At 36.0% G+C, this 27585-nt stretch overlaps 1 protein-coding gene across 1 annotated transcript in view; it reads right to left on the reverse strand.

Moving 5' to 3' along the window:
• MYO16 (myosin XVI) overlaps window positions 1-27585 on the reverse strand; it is a 278529-nt gene that overhangs the window by 199150 nt on the left and 51794 nt on the right. The window contains exons 4-6 of the mRNA XM_062575533.1: window positions 19823-19931; window positions 9235-9359; window positions 4752-4877 (exon numbers count right to left, since the gene is read on the reverse strand). Of these exons, the coding sequence (XP_062431517.1) occupies window positions 4752-4877; window positions 9235-9359; window positions 19823-19931 (360 nt within the window). The remainder of the gene's footprint in view (window positions 1-4751; window positions 4878-9234; window positions 9360-19822; window positions 19932-27585) is intronic.

The raw sequence follows: 27585 nt of genomic DNA on the forward strand, positions 1-27585 counted from the left end.
GAAATGCAGTATTTGGAGGAACTAGCTAGCTAGATGGGTATTATTCAGTCCAACCAAACAAGCCAAGCAATTGTATTAAGGGAGAACGTTCTTACAGGACAGCAATTTTCTTCACACATTTTGAAAATGATTCAGGATATATATAATGCAGTAACAATGAGTAACTGCACATGTGAGCTCCCTAAACGTCAACAAATTTAATTTTGCTTAATGAGACAGCCTTGCTTGTCCAATTGTTATTCTTGGAGAGATACAGGCAGAAGCTCATGAATTTTCTTTGCATTTGACATCATGAAATTGTTAAAGCCTCAAAGCCACAGGCTAAGTCTATCTTGTTAAGTAAGAGAGCACCACAGAACAAGCTTAAGTAGCTCTTAAGTAGCACTCCTTCCCTGACTGTACTTTGGATCATTCCAACCAGCTCTCTAAGAACGAGTTTAATCTCCTATAGATGGAGCTGGGTCTATACAACGTGGAACTGAGCCAGAATCTGTCATCTAGCTTAATCCCTGGCCTTCTTTTATTTAGCAAGTTAACAGTTTAGACATGGCCAGCATGTCTGAAGAATTAAATTTTGGGAGAGGTAGTGTTTAAGCTACTGAGGAGTCAGCTCTGACCTGCATGCTTCCCATAGCTGGTTTGAAAGGTGACACTTCTGTGATAAACAACAAAGAAACAGCTTGTGCCTGGGAAATGTGCCAAAGTACCCAAGGAAAATGTCAGAGCTGCAGCCTATTCCCACTGCGGCGAGGGCGAGCGTGTGCTCTCCTCATTGCAGCAGCCGGGAAGGTGTCTGGCAGGGGCAGCACTCCCCCTGCCAGATTAATAGCTCTTCAGAAAAGGATTGCTACGCTAATCCCAAAATTCAAATTAGGGGTCAGCTAAGAAATCGAAGTTGCCCTTCTACAGCTGGTGTCAGTGACAGTACGGAAGGGGTGATGCCCCAGTGAGTGTGTGTGCTCCATCACGGTCACACATGTATCAGCACTCCCCATCCTGCTGTGAATGAGATGGAGAGCCACAATTGCTGTCAATGACAACATGAGCGTGCATATGTCCAAAAGGCTCAGTTAAATTTATGTAGCCAACCCCGACATATTCTAACTTCTTGATATTCGACTTCACTGCCTTCATTACCTTATTCTGAAGAGCTTTTTGTGTGCAACTGATGCAGATTTACATGTGGGCTGAAGAGGTTCTTATATCCCATTATTTTATTTAAGTATTGAGCAACTCTGACCTTAATACCTGAATAATATCTATTTTTCGTGTAATGTGAGAATCTCAACTTGCATTAAAAAGAGGTCTTCAGCGCTCTTAGTTACAGGGGGGTGAAATGACAACAATAGTCCTAAAAACTCAGAAGAATATCACTTAAAAATATGCCTATGTTTTAATGCGACTATTACTGTTTTCTTAATGTTTGCAGCTGCTAGTATTTCAGTAACTAGTTTGCTGCACTCATTGTAATCTAATCTGTTCCTGCAAAGCAGAGCCTCATCTTACAAAGAGAAAGTGACCTTCAGTCAGCAGCTTCAGTAGCCTCATCTTGTACTCAACAGCCATATACTGCACATATCCCTCAGACGCAGTAATAATATGCTGTACGCCCGTGCAAGGAAGAAATATGTTCTACACTGGAGCTACACTCTGGCCCGAATACAACAATTCATATATCATTCATTTATTTTCTTTTTAAAATATATGCACAATTTTTAAGTACATTTTAGATAGTAAGTCTATCAGCGACTAGAATATGTTTAAAACTGCTTTTAAAAAGTATATGCAAATAGCTACATTTTTTTCATATCAGATATTGTATTATAATATAATATAACATAGCCACTTAAAGCTTAGGCTATTCCTTCTTTGGAAAAAATGCAACAAATCATTTTTGCTTTGCTTTTGATAAGACTGATATTCCTTCAAATCTTTAACTCTTCCTATTTTTCCTCTGTAGGATTAATTCTTTGCAACTTTAAGCCAACTAAGAGTAAAAGCCGTACCCCATACCTACCATCCAATGCCCATGGGTAGCCATGGGCAATCTACCTATCATTTGGTCTGTTCACTCCTCACTTTGAAAATATATCTGAAAGTATATGTTTTAATGACTAAGAAATTTGCAGGTACATCATGAACAGAACGAGAAGAACTGTCAGTCATTATGACTCATGAAATAATACTACTAATAATATCCCAGGTGGGGGCTGGCTGCAGATCCTTCAGCAGCAGTGCTAGTGAACTACTAAATACCAGTGTTACAGAAAGGCTCTTCTTGTTTGTTTGGTTTTCTAACATCTAGAACTAATCACTAAAGGATCATTGCTTATTAGACAAGCTGCTAGACAAGAACCTCTATTCTTCCACTCAGATACATTCCTGGAAGGAAGGAAATCAATTCAAAAGAAAAGAACTTGCAGGTAGAATGCTAATTCAGTGTAATGGAGATGGGAGAATGCATTATACATGAACTTTAAAAAATATGGAATTAAAAATACATAAAACTGTGAACCAAAAAGACTGTTAAAGATTCCCAGCATAGTTTTTTTCTATATATTCACATTTTAAAAGGCATCTGCTTCCCTCCATAAATTTAAATGGATCTGTCCCATTCATTTAGATAGGAGGTTGCACGGGAGTTAGTTTATCACACCTGAAAATGGCTGCCTTTCTCACTGTAAATACAAACGGTAGTTCATCAAACTAAACCAAATAGATTTATTTATAATTTTCTGCTAGAAGACACAGATTTATCACTCTAGTAAAAGTTATCCAAGTGAGACTTTTAAACAAAAGCAACCACAGATTTGTACTATAAGAAATTGTGAAATCGTAAGGGCCTAATGATTGTGAATTTTAAGAAATGCTAAGCGAGGAATTTATATTAATAACTTCCTCAGGAAACAAATTTTTTTTTTGTTAAAAATCAACTAATTCCTTGAAAATATATTTTTATTTAATACAGAATATCCTAAGTCATATCTTGACTAAGATTATTCCTATTCTACCATTTTTCCTCTCATATTTGTCTATAATTAATTATTCAAAATGGAATTATAAATACGACATGCATATGAATCAAGACTAAAAGATGTTTCAAAATTACTACCATAAGAATGGAAATATTAAAAACACTCTGATGGCTTAGTTACTGGATGGAATATTTTCTCTCTATAAATCCCTCTTGATAAAGCAATTTAAATATGATTTACTTCTTCTTACAAACAGAATCCATACACAAGCCATATCTATTTTCTAAATAAAGAAGATAAATTATCTATAATGTTAATAAAATAGCTCCAAGATAGTATTATTCATTAACAACGCATAAGGAAGATATTTGCTCTGTATTTTGTTACTATTGGTGAGGAAAATCATGCATTACTGCATTTGTCTTGCTCAAATACAAGTTGTGCTTGTCGAGTGCCTGGCACAATTAGTCCCTGGTTTCTCACTGTAAACTCTGAGGACAGAATGATAACAAAAAATCAGTGTCATCATCATCTGGAACATGAAGGGAAATAATTCAAAAAAAAAAAAAGCCATCTATGAGGATCATCTCACAGAACAGCAGGCTGAGCTCTTACAAGACTGCAAAAGAAAAGTTATTATTTTTCCATTAGCCACTTGCAATCACAAACTTAAGACTTATCTAAGTATGGAGTTTGCATTCTCCGCAAAAATCCACCAGTATTTCTATTTATATTTACTGAAAATTAAAAAAAGGAAACCAAGCAGAATCATACAAAGGATCATCAACATTTTGCCATTGTGTGTTATGCATAAAAGCGCGCTTTTTCTCTGAGGCAAACTGATAGAAACAGGCATTACAATATGTCAAAATACAGGGGAATGGCTTGATAGCCGCAATTCACAGCGTGTTCGTACACCTCCACCCACCCGTGGCGAAGGACATCCCTGCCGTCAGCAGGAATCTGGGCAGAGGAAAGCAGGAAGCTGAGCGCAAGGCAGCGATGCTCCGCACCGCGTCCCCGGCCCAGAGCGGGTCCCCGCGCCTCGCGGCACGGGGCAGACGCGGGAAGGGGCGAGTCCTCCGGGGGCGGCAGCGGAGCCCTGGCGGGAGCAAGGGCAGGAAGGCGGGAGGCCGAGCTGGGACGCGTCGGAGGGGTTTCAGGAAGGCAGCCGTGGGCAAGCGGCAGGTGACAAGCGGGTAGGGGTGCGTGAGTGGGACGAACGAAGATGGAATGAAGGCGCGTGGGGTGCTCTGGGAGAGCGGGGCTGAAGAAACCGTGAAATGGTGGGGTGGGAAGGAAGAGGCACGAGCCACACTGAGACGTGCCCCGAGATCCCCGTTCAGCAGATTCTTCCGCAACTCAACGTCCGGAAAGATTTCAATGCAACAACTGTGTTAAGTGGATCCTGGACGTTCCTTCACAGAAAAGTACACAGCAAATCAGCCAGCTAAAACCAAGCCTTTGACATCAGAATAAGAGAAAATAAGCAAATGTGGTTTTTTTTTGGCTTCCTTTCAAATTTCAGTGTAAATTTAACTTTTACAGAAGAGAAACTGTTGTTGACGGTATATTGACCTTAACGAGCTGTACCAGGTTCATAGCTTTGTGATGTTTATTCTCAAGTGCTGTCTGCCGTTTCCTATGCCACTTATAGTGCAGAAATGTTAATTTTTTTCATATTAAAAATAAAATCGTCTTCTAACGTAAATGTATTTACCATTGCTAGAAAATACTATCACAGAAAAGAGAATGAAAAGAAGAATCATGCTTTACCTGTCCATACTTTGCAGCTAAATGCAGGGGTGTCCAGTACTGATTATCCACCACATTGAGATCAGCCCCATGATCCAGAATCAGAGATGCCACATTCTTGTATCCATTTGCACAGGCCACGTGAAGCTGCAATGTGAAAGCAGTTTACACAACTCTTACAGACCTGTAAGGGGTTATAGGACACGTTGGGTGTTCCACAGAGCTAGCCATATAAATCTCATCAAAGACAAAAGCAAAATCTACATGTTGCAAACAACATTCTAGGGAACCACAGCAGAATCTTTTTTAGCATTCATAAAGAAAATCTACCAATAAGCACGAACGCCAGCTTATTTATATTTATTTTTCCTTTAAACAATCTAGTTCCACACAATTTCAAGCATATCCTTTTAAACATTTACTTGAGCTCATGAAATTTGTGAAGATTCATATGTTTCAGCAGAGCTTGGCCTAGACCTGACTTTCTTTTATGATAGTTCAAATACCTTTTAGCTGTAAACTGACACTGTTTTACTCTAAATTGAATTCATTAACACAGAATCAGACTAAGCACATTGGGTTTACAGTGCAAAATCAGTCGCAGTTCCCAATTTTCAAACAGAATGTTTTTATTTCTCTTATTTACCCTGCTTCACTAGATATTGCTTAATTACTTTGGGAGGTATTGCTTTAATAATTTGAGTTGGTTACCTAGATCAGTAAACTTCATTTCAGAATCAAAGCTGAACAGAGAGTGCGGAAAGTGTGAGGGACAACTTTAAAGTTAGCTCCTTTTGCCTGTGGCTTGTCATCTTGAGTAGCAAGGACAGTATGAGAGATCAGGTAGTGAGGACTAAAGTGGTAAGAAGGGGTAAGAGAAAGCTCAAAAATATTTTCTGGTATTAACAGTTTTTTATTTAATAGCTTGTTAATAGATTTGAGAAACTGGACATTCACTGTGTGATATATTGATAAACAAGGCTCTACATGTGCTTGGCATTCATATCAGCAATAAAATAAACTACAGATGGTTTCTATAGCATAGGCTTAAAATAATTTAAATATAATAGAAATATATATATAATAAAAATAAATAAAACAACAAATATGTAATAAAAATATAAAACTGACATAAATATAAAACCAAAGAGGGTTGTGAAGAGAACCACACAAATCAATCATATAGAAAGATATGCATTATAAGACAACATAAATTCTTTATTTACTCTAGTAAATCAAGTAAAAAGGAAAATGAAATTAAAAAAATCATACATCGGAGAAAATTTATCAGTAGTGGTTCTTGGTGAAAACTGCTTCATATTTATTGTGAATAAGTGTGTTGAGTCACATACTTCAGATGTCCCAAATCATTCAGCTTACAGCTTGGGAGTGTTTAATGTCTTGTGGTTCTCTGCTATGATTGCAAATATTTCCTCTACTTCTGGGAGCAAAGGGGATAAAACTTGCATTTGGAAACCAGCACAATATAACTACTCTTCCACAGTTACGAGGAATCAGCTCTCACAAGGTCAGTGAGAACAGGCCTCCATAAGTTTGCAAGAATGGAGGTTTGCTGGAATGGGGGAAGTTTGCAAGAACTGCAAAGTATGCCCTTTGACTCAGGGCAAGAGAGATCCAACAGATACCGTGAAGCAACACTACCCGAAGAAACAGGGTAACAGCGTTTTTCTGAGAACTGAAATGGATGGCTAATGGCAGAAAAAGGTTTTGCAATAAATCTATCTTAGATTTGAGTAGTCTCAGAGTAACTATAAGAATAGGAGCCTCCAAAAAATGAGTCGTATTTGCCAGCTATTTCTGGTTGAGCTGCATCTGCAAAGTATGCACGTTTTTCCTTTTTAACATTCTTGATACAGATGGATGAAATATACAGCTCAAAAAAATTTACTCTAGAAAATTTTCCCACCAAGAAGCAATTCCTTATCAAAAATGGAATGGGAAATGTGTCCAGGAACAGAAAAGGGGGGGAGGGGGGGCAGAACACCAATTCTGTGCACTATAATTGCTTTCATTTCAAGTGTACAAACAAACAAAATTTTTCCCCTAATTTGATTTAGCTTTGGCTTTTTGCTTTTAGGGAAAGAAATTTTATTTTCCATTGAAATATCAATTTGATAACTGCTATTTTAAAGCTGTTTAAAAGTTCACAGGACAAAAGACATATTCTATGATTGAAATATCTCTTCTACAAAAGATTTTCACTAGAAAATTTCTCATAAAAATATTTTTGCCAGGTATCGTTCTTTATCTGTATATATGTATATATTATGCATATAGCACAACATGCACATACATATTTATGGGCCTCAATTTTTGATCTTATTCATCCTATTTTCCACATGGACTCAGATAATGTAGCTTTCCTGAAGAAGAGATTGTTTCTGACCTATAGAGAATAAATACCTGAGCAGGCTTCAGTGCTACTTTTCCCATAGAGTTTGCCACCACAAAGAAAGTACTTTATGTTTGTCCTGCTGGTGCAGGTTATCCAGAGATACACCAAAACGCTTTGGTACACCTGATTGCTATAAAATAAAGAATCTTGCTGTGTTAAGGTTTGTAATAAGACTTATAATCCACCTTCAGAAATGAAGAATATTCAGGGAATATAAAATATACTCGATTGCATGCAGTAAGAATGAAAGCACATGAAACAAGTGTTATAGGGAAAAACAGACTTGCTGAACTTCTGTCAATAGGATTGGAGCAACAAACTTTTAGTTTTTGGTAGAGTTTCACATATAACAATATCCCAGTCTTAAACTGTATCAATTTGGACTCTATCAGGAAAAAAAAAAGAAAAAAAAATTGCTACTTAAAACTAGTATTTTTGTTGTTGTCTCTGTACAGATAGATTTAGAGCAACAAGAACATATTCCCATAACCCTTTGATACACATACAGCTACGGGGCAGACTGGCTGACTCCACACCGATGAATAGAGACAGAGCACTCTAACAAACTGTGGATTTCCCACCAGTTTGTAAGACAAAAGTTTCACATAATAGAAATCTCCAACAAAAGCAAAATGATCCACTCTGCAGCTACTTGTTGCAAGACTGTGAAAGAAGTTCAGAAATCAAAGTTCAACATTAAATCCATTCACATAAAAACATCCCCTTTGTCCACACTCCACCAAGCAAAGAACAAAAAAAGCAGGCTATTCAAAATGATTTTTCCTGATGCATGTAATAGTTACACACATTTCAGGCATCTATTTCAGCTAAATATCAAAGAAGTTTTATACAGTGATGATTATGTAAGTTCTTAACTTGGTTTAACTAAGCCAATTCAGACTAAAATATCAGTAAGAGCAAAGTAGAATGCACACAACTTGCATTTTCCTGTTGAATTAGCATCATAGCTTAAATGTACCAGGAAACCTGAAGTTACATCAATGCTTTAATGAAATAAACTAAAGTTGCCTCATCGCGCTTTCTCAACCCATTGTTCCTGGTTTTTACTGCAGTTTTGCCACCCCAGAATTATAACTTTCAGTGCAGACATAATTAGTGTCTGAATTCAATAACCCTAGATATGAGGCTGCTCACTTTTTCAGTTTGATAGTTTAAGTGCCCTGCAAGTTTTCAAAATGTGGCACTAAATACTAATGATCTGGTGCATTAATTCAGTATCATTGGATGTAATTTAGCAGAAATGCAATGGTTCAGTAACACTAGTCTTTTTAATTATTTTAGTTTTGTATTTTCAGAAAAAAAGCAGGACAACAGAAAAAAAGGGATTCAACATCTAGATGCTACTGATGACTATTTACTGATTTATAACAATATTGAGAATGTTTTATGCAGAGAGAACATTTCACAGACGTATTCAATTTAGGAAAAAAAATAATTACTTTTTAAAATGATTCAACAGCTGAAAAAATAGTAATCTTGAAAAAAGAGAACAGAAAAAACGAAAGTACAACAAAAGTACATAAAAAAGACTTTAGAAATAAAATGCAAATTTTGAAGAGAGAATATTTATCCTCAGATATGCCGAATACTCCATTACATTTAATCAACGGGATACCTCCTAGCTCAGCCAGAAGACACAAGCTTAAAATAGGAATCACTCAGCGAAGTTTTAGGACATCTGTGAAACAGAATATTAGGGATCATAAAATCTGCTGTAGTTTTAAACTACACTGCACAATACTTTTCTTGCTGTTAATTTTTTACGTGAATGTTCAGTGTAGTTTTAAAAAATATAATTAGAGCTAAGAGTGAAAAAGTTGTCATTAAAACACAGATGCTGCACTAGACTTTTAAAAATCAGGACAGGATATTGACATAAAGCTATTTTCAAAAGGCCGGATGAGGACCAAAATCTTGTATTCCTACATTTTCTCTTTGTATCAACAGACCCTTCTAGCTCAGTGGATTCTCCTGCATCCATATTTGCAAATATGCTCACTGGTAAACAGCTGAAAAACATGCGTATTCACAGGGCTGAAACTCTGATTTTGACATATTTCCACTCACCAGTGTAACTCCTTCATCATTCTTCTGATTGACATTTCCACCATTTGATATGAGTTGTCGGACATCTGTAAGCATTGTCATAGGTCTCTGTATCTTCATTTGGCGCAACGAATTCAGATCTACACCTGCACGAAAAATAAAAAGAAAATGGTTAAAACCTTCTGCTACTTCATTCATCAGGAAAGAATACATAAATGATTTTGTTTTCTGGGTTTGTAAAAGTGTAATCAACAGCTTAATCAGATTTCAGTATGCATTTATAGAACATTTGCCACTTATATTTACCAACAAGTTTACTCATATCTTTATTTATCAGTAGATGACTTAATGTCAGTCAACAATTCCAAATACATGTGCTTGATTCACTACTCACAATAGCAGTTGTAGGTAAAGCAGTTGTAATATCATTAAACCTACAGGGACCGTGAAATGTAAAAGAGCTGCAAACAGGACTTTGCACTTGAAGGAAGCCACTTCAAGTCTTCAGGTCTTATTTAATGAATATGACTTTTGGCTCCATTCTTTCATCCCCATGTGTATATCACAGCACCCAGACCAATCCCTAAAATGTGTCAGCTCTGTTGCTTGAGAGATCGAGAAGTCAGGGAAACGACATTAAAAATCAACACATTTTTTTTTAATCTGCCTAGGTAATTTTTAAACGGGATTAGTTTTCCATCCGGGCCTGGACCTTTGTAAGTCCATAAACAAGTGAATATGTGGTGTGGAGGCAGGAACAAATGGGAGGGGACTAAAGGAACAAAGCGCCTGGGACAGCTTGCGTCAGCATTGCTATTGAAATAAACACTTGTCAAGGGACAGCTTCAAATGGAAGATAACCAAGGCAGTCTATAACCAAAAGGAAGCATGGTGTCCAATTTGAAAAGATATAAAATTAGAAACAGAGAGTACAATAAAATTGCAAAGTGGTTAAATTAGCAACTGGCCACGGCTTGATCAGAATAGCTAACCAAAATTCAGGGCTTGATTCTCCGGCTCGTAGCTTCCAGTGGCAATTTACATCCATATATAGAAAATGTAACTTGAGTATAAAAATTCTTCCTCACTGGCTTAGCCATGACTTAATGAAAACCACATGAAAAGTGAGTTCTTGGTTCTCTCCTACATTTGTCAGTGAGCTTAAGAGTGACAAATGATTTGTACGCAACCTAAATATTTTATTTTATATTTTCTCTTCAATGTTTATTTTTTTACCCTGTTAAAACAATCGAAGCATTTCAATATAAAAGCATATTTAAAATTTCTTAGCTTTATGCTATCCCAGAACTTGCACGTATATATATGTCTTGTATGTAGTTCAGCAAAGAATCCTGTTCATTTTCTTTCTTTAACATCCTACTTAATACATTGCCTTATGTTCTGAATTTTATCTGCATGCAGCACTTCAAAGAGTTTCAGCTCTGAGGTGAAGTGTTGAGAGCATAAACACTGTGGCCTCGACCACATATTCTTATAGTTTCATACCTGTCACCTACATGATACTAAATGACACACTAAATGATAAAAAAAATGTAAAATACAAATATAAAGCTAAGCTAGAGAAAATGAGATGGGTATATTAAGAAATTGTTTTCTGTATTTGGGCTGAAACCTATCATCTTTCACATAAATGCAGTTCAGACTGCAGATACACATTTAAGTATAGCTTCCATTAGATCACCACCCAAAATGTTCAGTATTTCTTTCACCACAAGTCAGAGAGTTAGCTCTTTAAGTCTTCTACAGGATTTTTAAATGGTAGATGGTTCATGAACCATCTCTTCTAGCATGAGGCTGGCATGTGGCACAGGGCCCTAACGAACACCAGATGTGGAGCTCCCAAAATACAGTCTTAGTTTAGTAGCAGCCACAGTACTAACCAGCAGGCTAATCCTGTAAGATGCTACTAACATAATGCTTTAATACTTTAATGCTGGCATGAGTACAACACGCTGTAGCTTTATCAGGCATAGACATTCTAGGAGACTTGGACAAGGAGACCTCACCACTAACTGCCTCACCGTTAATGAAGTCTGTAAGTCCAGAGAGTCCCTCCCCAGGGAGTGATTCTGTTCATGTATTTGCATAGTATAAAAAAAAAAATTACTCATACAGTAACTCTTGTTGGCTAAATCAGAGAGTGACCTTCATGTTGCTTTTCAAAGGGAAAATATGGTCTAGATATTCAGTTTAAATGGGATGAGAGCCAACATGAATAAATAGAGGAAGAAAACAAAACTGGCACGTACTATGGGAACAGATTCACATTAAGAAGAGGAGGAAAGTCAAAGAAAGGCACAGGATGGAAAATACACTCCAAATACCCTGTAAAATCAGAACAAGACCTAAATGCTTTCAAATCCCTGCTGGAGATGGGGAGGAAAAGAAATAGTTAAAAAAAATTAGTGATCCTGCATGGCACAAAGTTTGGTGATGAGTATCAGCGCTGATGACAGACAGGGGCATAACCTAAAATCTAGAGGCTGCCGCACTTCTCACTGCTTAAGACAGACACCTGACAAGGCCATTTCATGACCTTTGGCTATCTCACCCTCTCTGGCATATGATTATAAAATTGACAAACCAAAGGAGTGTAAAAACCTTGGATATTAAGGGGCAAGTAGCTTTTAGGAAGTTAAGAGTGGTAAAGAAATACGTGGCAGACAGAACTGAGAATATTTTCTTCCAAGACGTCTAGCAATCAGGACGTCTCCCCACCCGCAAGGAGAGTTCACCTGTTTCTGCACCTGGTGCAAAGCAATACACTCCAACACTCTTGGTTAAATACCAGTTCCACACTCCCAGCAGCCACTTTTTTCATAACTTGCATGTCTCACTCCCTAGCGGGCATAACAGTTTTTAGGAGAAATCAATATCATCTTGTCTTGAAAATACAAATATGGGTTAAAAACTTGTAACAGCTTTGATAAGCCAATTCTCCCTCTTATTAAGTCATATTTACATGCTCTTTCCTCATACTTATATGCTATATACTATCATTAAATACGTTATAAAAGCAGGTGAAGGACACTCGGTCTGTTCCCCTCTACTCTGAGGGAGAATGCTATCAGGAATGAGAATTCTTGTGTCCTCCTCATGGAGGTACGAAAGTGATAACTCTCCTTCTGCAGCGAAACATGACGGAGCTTTTTCCCCTCCTGTACAAGAATGATGATCATATCCCTTCTAGCTAAAAATTAGTTCAGTGTACTCTGTCTCTTTTTATTTTGTATGATGAGAGAAATAATCTTTGCTCTTTATTTTAACACAAGCACAACATCAAGGCTAACTACTAAAGCATTCATCTATGGATATGTCTTTCACATTTACTCTTTTGTCTCTTTAGCCTTTTCTAATATTAATATTAGAACACAGAAGCAAAACAAGGACAGCATTGTGCCAGGTTAGTTGCCACAAGTCTGAGGTCTGAAACGAGGTCAGCACATACGGTGCTGGATACTTCTATATTCAGTCTTTTTCCACAAGTTCTTAATATGTTACGCTTGTACGTTTTCGTGAGGCAGCAGTGAAAGCAGGCTGCTCAACAAGGGCAGCAGAGCCGGGAGCTGAGCAACAGATCACAGGTGAAGCCAGGAATTTAAGTCAATGAGTCAGGGTCAAGATTAGGAAGGAAGAAAGCTGGGCTCTGATACAGCTCACGCAAGAACCACAGCAAGAGCCTGAGCTCAAATGCAGCTCCGGAGGCAACGGATGAGTGAAAGATTATGATGTGACAAGGTATCTCCTCCTCATGACTTAGGTGTTTTTCCAGTCCTCTGCTCCCAGGTTGCATGGCTGCACCATCAAGATACCTGGGGAACAGGTTGCAGAGCCAGTGGGTGTACACTCAGATGGTAACTTTTTTTTTTTTGATAACTTTTTCCAAACTATTTAAAGGTTACAGTTTCATGAATTTCATCAACATTAATATTTTATTTCTGAAAGCATACAAAAGCATATCCCCAGTTTCTGAGTTTTTTCACACTTTTTTTCAAATTTCTGCACAGCTTATTAGTTGAGGTATTATACGAGTTGAGGGTATGCCCATTTCTAGCATCTCACTTCAAAGTCAAATACTCAAAAGTTAGAAAACATAAAATCTAAGGTGGCCTGTTTGGGCTTGCCTCAGCAAGCACAAAGGCCAAAGGAAGACAGATGTGCAATCTCAACCATGACATTTTCCATGTGTCACATTTCTGTGTGCTTGATGCATAGGACTGGAAGTGACCCTCTGAAACAGTTTGGTCCAACATTCTCACAAGCAACAGCATCATATAACCCCTACCATGAACTAATCCAGCTCTACAGAGGCTAGACAGATTTTTCTGTGTGCCATAATCTTAATGGTAGGTCTTCCCCAATCAGTAAAAAAAAATCAGAGTGAAAAGTTTTGAACTGCCCTGAAGTTGTTTGGTTTTGGTTGGCTGGTTTTCTATCAACTTACTGCATCAATATTTTCAACAGAAAATTTATAAGCAGAAATCAGAATTATTTTGAATATTGTTCTAAAATAGAGGAAAAAAAAGAATCAGGAAAATAAATTTTAGCTGAAGTTCACTAAACTTTAGTGCTAACAGTCCGAATATGTTGACATTTTAGTCATTTCTTATTGTAGTATCTTAGCAATAATTCATTACTGTTTAAAAAAAGCCTTTCAAATCCTTAGATATGAAAGTCTACAGAATTTTCTTTAATCAAATGTGATTGATTTATAATAACTGATTTTCTTGAAGGCACTGAAGAAATGACACAGGTTTTTTTTCCCCTTATATTTTGGCACATGATTTCTTAACTTTTTTTAAAATAAAAACAATCAATTAACGTAACTGATTAAAACTGGGGTCCCATACATAACTTGGATTTTCATATTAATTTTTTTTTCATAAAAAGTGTGAGAATGCTGAGAAAGCCATGACTGGATTTCATTAAATATTTCAAATTATTTCAACTTTTAAACCACAATAACCTTTTGGATGTTTATCACTCTCAAATCATAGATTACTATATTTCCTTAGTCTTATGACTCATTTATCTTTAATCCTTTTTACAAATTTTAATGGGCTGTGGTCTATTTTTGCAAAATCTGGATAATATTTTAATAATTTATATCATATTAAACTATTTATGTAGGTAGCATTTGTACATGACTTTGGCTCTATATATTTCACATTGAAGTTTTTAGAGAGTTAAACGTGATCCACTTAATATTCACAAAACAAAATATATCCATTACTCACACAGCTTGGAATTCTATAAAAGATTTTGATTAAGCACATGGAATCTCTATTATCATCAAAGGTCAATAAACTTAAATCAGCTACTTTAAATTAGTTCGGTGCATGGAAAGTTAATTGCTAAAAAGAAAAAAATACTTTGTAGTAGGGTAGTAACCATTTTTTCAACACCTGAGTCATATTCCAGGTGAAAAAAAAACATCTGTATCTTCCAGTTGATAAATTAAATATAAGCATTCTTTCAATAAATTATTTCACATCACATTATTTTCTTTTCTTTTTTTAACAATTTGATAATGCATAAGTTGTCATTATACAATAGACAAGCAAGACTTTGTTTTCTAATGTGGCTACTGTGACAGCTCTTGTCACGGTAAAAAAGCAAACTAAAAAACCTCAAAGATATTGTTTTCTGAGATTAAATAACATGCTGATGTTCTCAGAACGCACAGTTATCATACTGAAAGCAGATACCTAAGATCTTGGAGAATAAAAGGGAACTCCTCTTTTTTGGATACTATTTACACGATGAATTTGTCACATCCCGTCACATGTCAAAGATGAAAACAAGAAGTATGTGTCAGTCATTTCCAGTTTATAAGTCATTTAATCTACCATGCAACTAAATATTAAGAAAGAAAGCACAAAAAAGAAAAGAAAAAAAAAAGAAATGAGTTTCAAAGCATTTAAAATTTAGAACAGCCAAAAGAAAAAAAAGGAAGCATAAGTATCATACACCGCAATCAGTGTTTTGCTGCCACACTTCTGCAGTAGAACATTCTGCCTCCAAAAACACATAGAATATTATTTAAAACATAAGTCACAACAAATTGTGCCTTTCAAATATGTTACGAGTTAATTCAAAATATGATGTTTTTAAAACAGCTTTAACAAATGAAAGTTTCCTTTTAAACAAATTGCTGATTTTACTCTAAATAGAGGTTAATGAAAGGTTCCAGGTGGACATTCTTTATGATCCCAATAATCCACCAAGCACAAAACAAAACAGAAGTAGTAAAAACTCAAAGCCTTTGTACACTTCCCAGTGTTTCCACTTCACCTCTGAAGTGAGACATTCTCAGAGGTGAACAATGGAATGATAACAGTCAAAAGTTGCAATAAATAAAATTCTAGTTGACTATTAAAAAAAAAAAAAATCTCCATGAAGATAGTTCAGTCCTTCGACAATAGGCCAGAGTGACTGTGGAATCTCTAACTTTGGAAACAGAATTTGACTGAAAATGGCCCTGAGCAACCTGAGCTACCCCTAAGTTGGTCTTGCTTTGGCAGGACATAGGACGAGAAGGCCTCTCAATCTTCTTTGTCAAATTCTTTAAGCATCGTAACCTTCTTCTGATACTGACGTAAGAACAGCAATAAGCAGAAGCAATGAAACAAGGGCAAAGAACAAATTTAAGGACGTTTAACAGTATTTGTATCTGTACTAGCAGCATTACCTAGAACTCCACTAATTGTAACAGGAACTTAGACACCTAAGCTCATGTGTAGGTACCTATTTGTAGGCCTGTAAGTGTAAATATCATACCCTTAAGCTGAATCAATCCTTCCTTCCTAGCCCACAGAGAAAAACATGGAGTTCAGGTCATGATTCATCTGAACCATTACAGACACCTATATCTGAAGCATCTCCTTTGCCATAAGGTGAATTAGAGTGGCTAGCAGACATCTGTTTTAGCTAAGTCGATCCTAAAGTCCTGGAGCTCAGGAGTACACTAGGCTTCTGAGTGCTCCCAGGACATGACCAGCTCTCATATAGTTAAGCTATTTCTACCACTTGTCTAAATATGACATTGAATGCTGTAGTCCTACTTCTACTTTCGATTAAGGATCTCTTAAACGAGGCTTATAATAAATTAGAAATGTTAATCACCTAACACAAAGGATGTTCCTAATACGCAGAGGATATATACAACAACTCGTTTCTTCCTAGGTAAGTTAAAACTGCCTCTTATTTTCTTCAACTGATAATTAGTTTCAGTAGATACCATAAAATCAGTACAGTACTTATTAGAAGCTGTTATAAAGCTGATATTGCTATAGCAAAATAGAATATTTTAATGAAATACACCAAGTTTCATGTAGATATCCATATTAGAATGTGCATATAGAATTCTGATACGCCATGTCTCAGAACACCACCACAAAATATATAAAATTTTTCAGGCAGTTGCTAGAGGAATAACTTTACTTTGCATTTGTGATACTCTTATGCGTAAAAATATTTTACAAACAGAACTCAGAGGACTCCATTTCCCCTCAGCTGTATTATGTTTCCTTAAGTTTTCCTCCTCAATACACACCTGCAGACTCTCTGAACGGAAGTCATGCGCTAAGATTTGCAATGCAGGTAAATGCATCAAAGTTAACTTCAACATAGCTAGGCTGGATGCTGTAAGTCATGTGGACGTGGAAGGGAATTATTCAAGAAAGCTGTCTGGGAACCTGAGCAAATATTTAAGCAGCTGGTCAGTCTGAGCTTCATGTCTGCAAGGCTTGCAATTTATCTCGGTTAGGCCTGTACAAACTGAAATGTATTTATACTTCCAGAAAGTAGAAGGGTTCAGTAACTTAAAACCTCTCAGGAAGTACTTGAGATAATGAAGAACAAGAATCCTTACCAAATAATCACATGTGGAAACACAAGACTGGAACTGTCATTTACACAGAAATGCTACATTTTTGTTATCTTCAGTGAGATGTTTACCTATCCAACATTTTAATGACACTCCTCAAATCAGAGAGCTAGTAAGAGAGGAAATTTAAATTATGCTTTTCCAATTAAAAAAAAAAAAAAAAAAAAAAGAGAGAGAGAGAGAAAAGATTTGAAGGGTTTTTTTTGTAAGTTAACTTACAAAAATACAAGAACAAAATAATGGTTTATCTCATATAAGCATCACCAGCAACTGGAAGCAGTTAACTACCACAGTGATGAAATCTGGAAGAAATTATAAATCCACAAGAGTTTTAAGAACTTTAATCTCCCCAATTAACAAAGTTTTCTATAGCATCAAAGCTAATTGCTCCAATCCTAACTTTGTTTCATCAAAGTAAATTCATAGCTTCTTGTTTTCTTGTTAGCTGAGTCATAACGCCCTCTACTTTATTTTTTTCTGTGAACTCTCTGCAATTAGAGGCAATGATAGAATACAGTCTATTTTACATGGCAATTACTTCATGTTGTAAAATAGGCTGCATGGCTGAATGGAAAACATCAAGGGAACCTTTCAGGTATGCAGGGGAAGTACAGGCAACAGGGAAATGCATCTCATTTTGTACTTACAGGGTGAGACTGGATGTGAGCATTTCAAAATACTACAAATTGAAGAAGGTATTTACTACCGGATCACCTAATGCTCTTGTACAACAAAATTTTGGACCATGACATTGCTTTGCATGTGAGTATGCATGTACTGCAATAACAAGGGCTTCAGGAAAACAATCCACAAAGATCCCTTTAGTCTCTGCATTTCAAAATAATTTATACTTATCCAGATACCTTTATTCTCCTTAATGATCTCCTCTTCAACTATTATTTTTGTATATATAGTAGACTACTCCAATACTTTAGAAGATACTAATTAAAATTTTAAAACTAAGTACAAAATATACAGGTACATTACACCACTGCCTATAGTGAGAGAAGAAAAGCAGCAGACCAAGTAAACTTGACAGGATTTTTGTCACTGACCACCAGAAGGTCAGGATTTCACCTAGAACTTCTATTAAAGGGTAAATTGATCAACTCTAACCCTCTAAAATTAAAACCAATCAACTAGAACTTGTCAACCTAAGTTCCCATTACAATCAACAGAAAAAGGCAGTCCTGGAATTCAGTTCTTCTGATCTAGCTATCTTAGGAAGAGCTGAAATGCTATATATGTTTCCTATTTCTCTGTCTTGACCAAAAGAAAAATCTGTGGATAATTAGCTCAGGCTTAGCAATCTCAAGTTAGTAGATGTAGAAAGCTTAATCAGGTTTAATTTTTTATTCTCTAGAAATTTTCCACATTCACAGAATCATTGTTTTAATGTGAGATAGTACCTCTGCTATCTACCATAAAAAAGCAACATTGATAACATCGAAGTCATAAAAATCTACTGTTCTATACACCTTCCTTCAATGCAAGCATATTGCAAAGAAACTAGCATTTTTTTAATTCTATTCTTAAATTTCTTTTCTGCAACCAAATCTAAACAGAGACAAACCAATGAGATGGGAAGTTTCTTCTGATGGATCTACGTAGATGTTCTATATTTTGTTGTATAATCACATGCTTTATAAATGCAACATCAGCCAAAGCTTTTAGACCTCTAAATATATGCATTTTGCAAGACACCAAGGATTTTAGTATCTTGCCATTGAAAAAAAAGTCCAAAACTAGAGTCCAGGAGCTAAGAAGGCTTTTCCAGGCACCACAGAAATAAAATTATGAAAATACCAGGGTGTGTAACACACAAGATATACTGCTGACTAAACACACAGGATCAGACACTGAATGTTATTTCCTCGACAAACAAAATTAGCTTTTAAATGTCCATTAACAGGAAGTAACTTAACTTGGTTTAAGTTAAAGCAAATTTCTTTTATGGGGACAATGTTAAAGTTACATTTTTTGTATTATAGCTCTTTATTATTTCTGTTTAATACATTTCCCTCCATTTTATGCCACATAAAATCTGAATGCAAACTATTACAGTCAAAAGCAATATTAGATATCTCATTTCAAAACCCATATCTTATTTAGGAGCTGGTAAATGACAAAGCATATTTTGGTATATAGGCGCTGCCATCTACAACGTATTTTATATAATACAATATTATATAATACAAATCTACCTACAATATTTTCTCCATACAAAACAAAAACAGTAATAATATTTTGGAATAAGCGGTAAAGTTTCACATAGACTTCCATTCAGAAGACTTGAACAGATTTGTATTTAGCAGCTATCACTGAAGAAAACAAAGGCTGCAGCTATGCATCACTCATATGTAAAATGAAACTAAATGTGAAACCTGGCCTTCAAACTGTTCGATTAGTTGTTCCAAAAGCATCTGGGCTACTGCTGTTTCTCTGCTTTTAATTCACATTTTGGCATCTCCATATGAATGGGCAAAAACAAAGCCGACAGTCACCAATTGTCACTAACCTATATCAGTTTTCCCAAACTAGAGCTACTGAAACGGAGTCCGTGACTCCAAACCCTCTTCATCTCTAAACTAATATAGTTCCAGAGGCTTCAGTGATGACTTATGTTAAATGAATATCTAGCCTTTTTACTTTTATGGCATGTTCAATAAAAACATTTCAGAATTTGAAGAGCTGACTTACCATTTTCTTCCAAGTACATCAGAAGGATGCTGCTGGATTCGGTCCCTTCTATGGCATAATCAAGTGCAATGCTTCCATTAACATCTTGTAGTAGCACATTTGCTCCAGCCTACACACAAGAATTAAGAACATTTCAGGATTTTGTAATGAAATCTCAAAACACTATGGGGATTCTAACATATTGGGATCAGTTAACATTCCCCCTCAGAAACATTTCAGAATTTGTGCTTTGGGACTGTAGGTTCATTGTAACCTGAAACACAAAATGAAAACAAAGACAAAACTAAAGGACTCCGGATCGTCAGAAAGAGCTGGCACAGCTGACGCTGGCAGCGCCCAAGCTGTCCAGCCTGCTTGTACTGCACAGATGTCTGAGCCGCCCATCAATGAGATTTGGAACCACCACGGTTTGTAACACAGTGTCTCAAAGTAAAGAAAGCTGTCACCAATTACAGCCTGCCTTAAAATACTGCACACCAAACAGCAATGGTTCGGCAGCTGACTGACAAGCAGCACAGACACCCATGCAGCAGGGATGGGTAGACAGCTGGTAGGGGTAACCTCGTCAGCCGGACCAACCTCTGTGGCCTCATTCATCAATCAAACTTCAAAGAGAATCATCCCTTGCTGAATAAAATTGCCATTTGTCACCAACTGAAGACAATGAAAGTGGGCTTGATAATTTCAGCTGTAGTCCCTAAAGGAGCCAAGCTGACATTTCTATAAGCTTCATTCAAAATCCAACATAAAGGACAGACAACTAAAGGGAGCTACAGAATGATTTGAAGAGTGTGGAAGTGGATAGGGGGAATAAGCACAATAACCACAGAAAGAAACTACCAGAATGATGAGAAAATTCACATTTTCTGTATTGAATATTGTTAATGCTCTAGCATTTGCAGTATGAAGGGCATTTTTTTTGTCTTTCTTCTTTAATATGAAAGCTTTCTTCTTTTCCTTGAAAATATTATATATTTCTGGTGGACATAAAAGTTTAAACTACAGGGAAGTGTCATCTGTCATCTTTTAGAGGGCATAATTTTAATCCATTTAAAGTGCTCTTTCTACGGCTTTAAACTGGAAGCAATTATGAAACAAAAGTGACCTCTGGTAAATTTAATTACTTTTCTTACCTACTTGTATGAAAAAGTTGTAACTAATGAAAATGATGGCTACCAGTGACAGCTTTTCACAGTGGCAAAGGTAAACTAGTAATAAGGAATTATTAATATTGAAAGATATGACATCTTCTTTCAGGAGTCTGCACTGTAAGTACCATATCAAATAAAAACTCCCAGTGGGGTCAGCTCCTGGCTCAAGGTAATGTATGACATGAAAATTCATGTGGGTTTCATGTCCTCCAAATTAAACTGTTGAAGCTGGACTGCTAGTCTGAGCTAATCTCCTGTGTTCCCTTTCTAGTGAAAGAGGAGACAGGCATCAGAGGACTCATCCCAGGTATCTCAAACACTGAGATATCCTACTCAAGGATATCCTACACTGTAGGATAACCTGTCTTACTACAAGATATAGTACTTTCTGGTAGTGTCTATCTCGCTCCACTGACCATAAGAGGAAACTAGGACAGTAAATTTAGATTAGATGCATAATTTGTAGATAGCTGAATGAGATTAGGAGAGGAGCTAAATGAGAGGAGTTGAGTTTTCTCTCTTGGTGAAAAGGAATGGAGGGAGACTTTCAAAACCTAAATTTTACATTCATTATAGTGCTATAAAAGTAAAATTTTGTTTATCTATCCTACAACTGAGAGCTAGAACTGAAGAGGTGATAAAAAGCTGGTAAGGGATGGATTTGTAGAACACAACTTCTTTGAATGATGGCTTAATGATATTCACTGTACTTGTTCCACTACTAGGCAGCAAGATTTTGTGTTTGGACTTCTATTCACTAACTCATGAGAGTTTACTGGTGATGATAGAGTCAAAGAAGTAAAAGTAACAAATTTTTGTGTCTGATTGATTTATACATAATGAAAAAAAAAGCATAAAGTCTTTAAGGTATCTATCCTGCCTAATTTTCAAAGTCAGAAGTTAAAGTAGATAATTAAAAAATAAACCTACTTACATTCTCTTCCTTGTTGATCTAAGAAACCATATATCTTTAAAATACTAAGATTCGGGAAAAGTGGGATATTTAGCTTGACCAGCAGCTCACTGTCCGTTCTTTATCTAAGGTGTAATATCATTGAACAATACATGGAATTATTCAGTTCCCCATAATTTTTTATTGGGTAATTTTACATTAGTTTATTTTTTTTCTTCAAGTGTTGCATTTTCCTAAATATCTTTTTTTTAGTTACCAGAAGATACATGTTAGTACTTGTGAAATCTCAGCAGCACCTGAACACATTCTTGATCATTTCTGTTTCTTCCTCTATATAGTACCAAGGCTACAGAGGCATTATTTAGTGTGGACCCCAAATAGCTCCATCAATTTACTTCACTAACAGATTTTATTATGAGATAATGTATGCGCTGCTTATGGGCTACATACAATAAAACAAACCTGAGATTCAACTTTCCAGGACAATGACTTATCTGTCAACTTGTTTTCCTTGCACCATTTTTAAAGTGCTAAAAAAAAATGACTGAGGCTCCAAATAATCATTAGAATGACCTCAAAACTATACTTGGCTTTTTAAATCTGCCTGATTATTTATGTATTTATTTTATGATTACTACCATAAAATTTTCTTCCAGAACCATAACAAACAGAAACTTGCACTTTATTAAAATTGAAGATGAGCCTGCTAGATTCATCTGACTTCAGCAAATTTGATTTTAAGAACTGTATCAAATGTTTTGAGAATAATCAGAAAGACTGTCATTTGTAAAGTCCAATATGTTTCATAAAGAAAGCAATTATAAGTATAGCATATAAAAGAAGGTAACTCCTCTTCTGTGAGAGGAAGCATCTTATCCGGGATTATGCGTTTGAGGATTTAAGTGCATATGGATTTGGGTACTAGAAATGTTTCCTTGAAGTTCAGTTTCTTTGGTACATTCTCATAATGGTTCTTAATTCTGTTTCTATACTTAGCTATGCTTTCAAATAAATCCTGACCTGAAATAATCCCTCTTTGTGATAGTTATCTGAAAAAGCTTTCAGAGAGAAATTAAGAAAAAAATCCCTATTTTTCCCTATCTATTTCCCTATTAGTCCCTATCTGACAATTTTTTCTATTGATATAAAAAACAAAAGTTGAAAAAGAGTAAACAGATAAAGATTGTTTCCCTTCTTATCAAGTTCTATTTTTTTCTCATTTTCCTCTCTTTCACAGGAGGGCATGGAAGGCAGACTCTTCACTGTAACCATTTGCAAGTAACTTGGTAAAAAAGAGTTTTTATCCAGGAACTGATTTTAATGAACTTTTTATATTCTGAACCAGATTCTGGAGTAGATATAGATGAAATACTCTCACTAGTTCTTAGTATTTATCATTCAAACCTTCAAACCAATGAAAAACAAAATCATTAATCCAGGTACATGGAAAGCATTGCAAATGTATACCGCTCTACAGCTGCTCACAATATCAATGTCATCTAGATTTAGTGATACAGCCACTGTCACAGATGAGAAGGAGTATAGAATTTCCCAGATGTTTCCACTGGCTCTCTGGGCACTTTTCTGCTATTAACCGACACTCAGTTACCCGAAGAAAAGTAACCTATAATGCATGCTTCATGTTAATCAAGAAAATACGGGGAATTCTTAATAAAGTAACTCCTAATAGATGTGTATCTTTTCATTGTGCCACACAGCAACATGCACATATATTGCAGACTGCACAAGTGCTACTGAAACTTGTGGAAATGCAATGGCATCAATTCACAGGGAAAGGGGAGACATTCCAAGACATGCAAAGCAGCTGATGACAAGTTAGGAGCTTGTTTGCTCGTATAGGAGAGGTTTACATAGCCATGAATACAGATAGACCAGAATTCTTCCATCTTTGCTGTAAGCTGGTGGATTTGAGCTAGGACCTGAGCTAGCTCAGGTCCACAAATTTCCCACCTGTGAAAACATGGCATCATGGCTAACAGGTTTGTTGACTATTATCCAAGTTGAAGGCTTCCAGATTTTTTGAGAAAAAAAATAAAATCCAAAGCAAAGAAACACTGTTTTTGTTTGGAATTAGACTGAAACACAAAACTTGTAATGCTAAAATTATCCGTGAAATGGAAATCCTGGGTTTCAAACAACTTTGATTACAATTCATAAATATATTGTGATGGCTATCTACATGTGGGAAATTTCACTGTGTTTCCCCTCTTCAGTGAGTTCCTGTCAAAAAGTCTGCAGTTGTTAGTATGACACAAAATGTGCAAACCAATATTTTCAAGCATGCATAGGGTAGAGCATATCTTCCTGTTCAACTCTGATCATGTATTTGTCTGCAATATATTGGAAATTCTTCATTGTTTAATGTGAGACTGGCTTTCCCGTTACCCAGGATACCTTTTACTTCCAGGTATCTCTCAGCTAGTCATGGCCAGTGCTAAAAATTTATTTGAAATTCGTTTTCTAATTAAACCTCAAATTTTCCATTAGCTTATTGCATAAGTAGAATGGAAATGGGAATGCCACAGCTGGCAGAAAACATGACAGAAACTCACACAAGTATCAGATGGGGATCAGACTCTGATAAATGAGAGAGAGGTAGGCTGAGCTAAGCAGCAACAAGACAGAAGAGCAGTAGATTCAAGCAGAAGTGTGGATAGAGCATGACAAAGATGTGCAACGTTGTAAATAATAGATGTCACAAGCATTGTACATATATGTCCAAATTCAGATGGCCAAAACTGTACTGAACTATTCAAGTGTTACCAACATATATATGGCCTTGTAGACTAGACAATAAAAAAACCCCACAGATATAATTAAAGATATAGATGGAATTAAGACCATCTGAATATTGTCTTATCTTGCTCTTAGGTCCAGAGTTCTTAAGAAATTATGGGGAATACAGTACCCAGACTATTGAAATTTGAGATTCCAAATATATATTGGAATTGTATAAATATGTTGGTCTTGTTTATATTCAAATGCAATTCTGAATTTATTCTATTTCCATTCAAATATTTTATCCACTCACTTGAATTCAGCATGCAGTGTGCAGCTTACATGAAAAGCTACTGGTTTATCCATTCAATAACACATCTTCATTTTCCTATTATTTCTTAGCAAGAACCCCCTTAAAAAACTCTATCCAATATACCCTCTAATTGTTACAAAAATATTTTTAAGAAAAATATTTTTCCAAAATGATAACTTGCTTCATTTCAGCAAGACTGTAAATAATAAGACCGCCAAGCAAGAACACGTTTAAATATGATAAAAGAAATGCTCCTAAGAAAACCTACTTCAAAATGCCACGGAAGTAGATGCACTGTTATGTGAGAACAACATCCATACACAGAGGGTGAGTGAACTCTGGTTCTCAGTAATTACCGAGGAGATGGTGCCAGACTTACACAGTATCTCCATATGATCAGAAACCAAAACCTGTTACCAGAGAGAAAATACCTTTTCCTAGAGAAAGGAGGTAAGATTTTTCTTATGGTTCTGGCAACAATGACTGAAAAGAATTGAAAAGACTTCAATTTATCTTAGGACCAATTTAGTATACACTTTTAATCTCTTTTAATTTTTTCATTATTCATTAATTATTCATTAATTTGTAGAATCCATATGTCTTCATTTAAGATAAACTCAGTGGAATAGCTTAATTCCACATATATTAAAAGACTGATGATACTAGAGACTGAGACTGATCTCAAAAATAGAATAGAGCAACATAGGTAGATATGAACTGCTTTGCAATACCTATCTATATACAGACCCTTGGTTTTTTGCCAAGTGTGAGGTATTTGAGGTGTCTTACCATTCAGTAGGAGACAGATGAACAACTTCAGATTCAGCACAGAATATTATGAATCAAGAGTATGTACATCAATTGTCACTGTACATCACATACATCACACAATGTATGTTCCCACTCTAACTTCTCTGGCTTATCCCATGCTCACGTCTCTGTATATCTATATACTTAACTCTGCCTTCCCAAATACTGTTTCAGAAAGTAGGTGAAGAATCCAATAGCTTCTGGAGTCCAAGCTCTATTAAAGATACCACATTTCTACACAATACCGCATATTCACATGTGAAGTGTGTTCTTCAAGGTAGACACAGTATGTGTTTTAGCATGTATGATCTAAAAAGCAAAACTTTACATCCTTCAGCATCTCAATATGAGTCTGCATTACTGGAGTGTATCAACCATGCTTCTTAAGAACAACTTCAGTTCAAAAAAAAAAAAAAAAAAACAGGGCATGAAAACAATAAACACATCTATAAATGTTGTTCACTGCTGCATTTTCCCTTGTCTGACACTGATGATGCAATCACATGCATCATTTTTTTTACTATGTGCTACAGTAACTGTTTAAAACAATAGTATCATTACAGTAAAAATTAGCCCTCTGAATTACCACTAAACAGTTGTGGCATTTCACTTACCATAACATAAGCACGTTTATTTTTTTCTGCATTGACCTATACCTTTGCACCTATTTCACTAAAAGGTTTTGTTCATTGAAGCATATCCAAGACTTACACATAGTCTCAAGCACACCTGGACAAAGTACACACAGTCCATCCTTCTGAAGAACTGTGTTGAAAACCTCTGCTAAAAGTTTTGTCGTATGCTATCAGTTGAATAGAAAGCAACAGCAAACAGGATATAATGCTCTATTTGCTTGTTAACAGGGAAACATACTGGAAATCCCACATGTCCAAGGGCTCCAGCGACCCATTTGATCTGGCTCTGCAATCTCAAAGGCTTGCATGAATTTTCATTCAGGACACCAAATCCCAGAAACCTAGCCGGCTCCTCTTTTTGTAGCTTATATTGGCTTTCATTAGTTTGACTTCCATTCATTAACAAAGCCAAAGGTATAATGTTTTTCAATATAGTGTTGTTTTACACATTACTAGCAATGGATCTTGCTTTTCACAAATTCATGATGCTAAGCAGAACAGGAAAAGCTGTCAAGGAGGCCTCACAAAAGTCAAAGACTTTTCTACGTTAGAAAACTGCAGACAAAGAAATAAAATTAGACATTAAATGAGAATGGCTGAGCAGCTGCTCTCAGTTCAACAGCATGTTTTTTTTTCCAACTCATTTCAACAACAGAATTCCTGTAGGCAGGATATTTCACAGAAATAACAACATAGTTACTAGAAGAGCTGGGGGAAAAACAAATGAGGATTTAGTGTTTACCAGTCATAGATTTGCACTGACAGCTCCCCTAGCTACTCCCTGTTGCAATCCTGCTTACTAAGAAGACACCTGACATGTACATAAGCTGAGCAGCTACTTTTGATTTCAATTTTTAGACATAAGACAATCTAGCAACTATTTTATTGAATTTGGATATTGTCCTTCAGAATGTTGATTGCAGTCTTAATACTTTCATTTTGACTTTTTCCACAAATCTTTCCACTAATCTAGCCTCCACTCCCACCTCTGCCTGCTCCACAGCACTGCAGATTCTTAAGACATCAGAGATACAGTTAATAGTATCTGTCTATTCTGGAGTAAAGCATGGATTCTTGTCCAAGAATAAAATGTCAGAAGTGCCCAGAAGCCCATGCAAAGCCAACTATCTTCCCCTGAGCAGATTCAGGACTAGGAATTTATCATACAGCTTACATACTTCTAAATTTTAATCATTATTCCT

This window comes from Rhea pennata, chromosome 1 (assembly GCF_028389875.1).
Source record: "Rhea pennata isolate bPtePen1 chromosome 1, bPtePen1.pri, whole genome shotgun sequence".
NCBI lineage: Eukaryota > Metazoa > Chordata > Aves > Rheiformes > Rheidae > Rhea > Rhea pennata.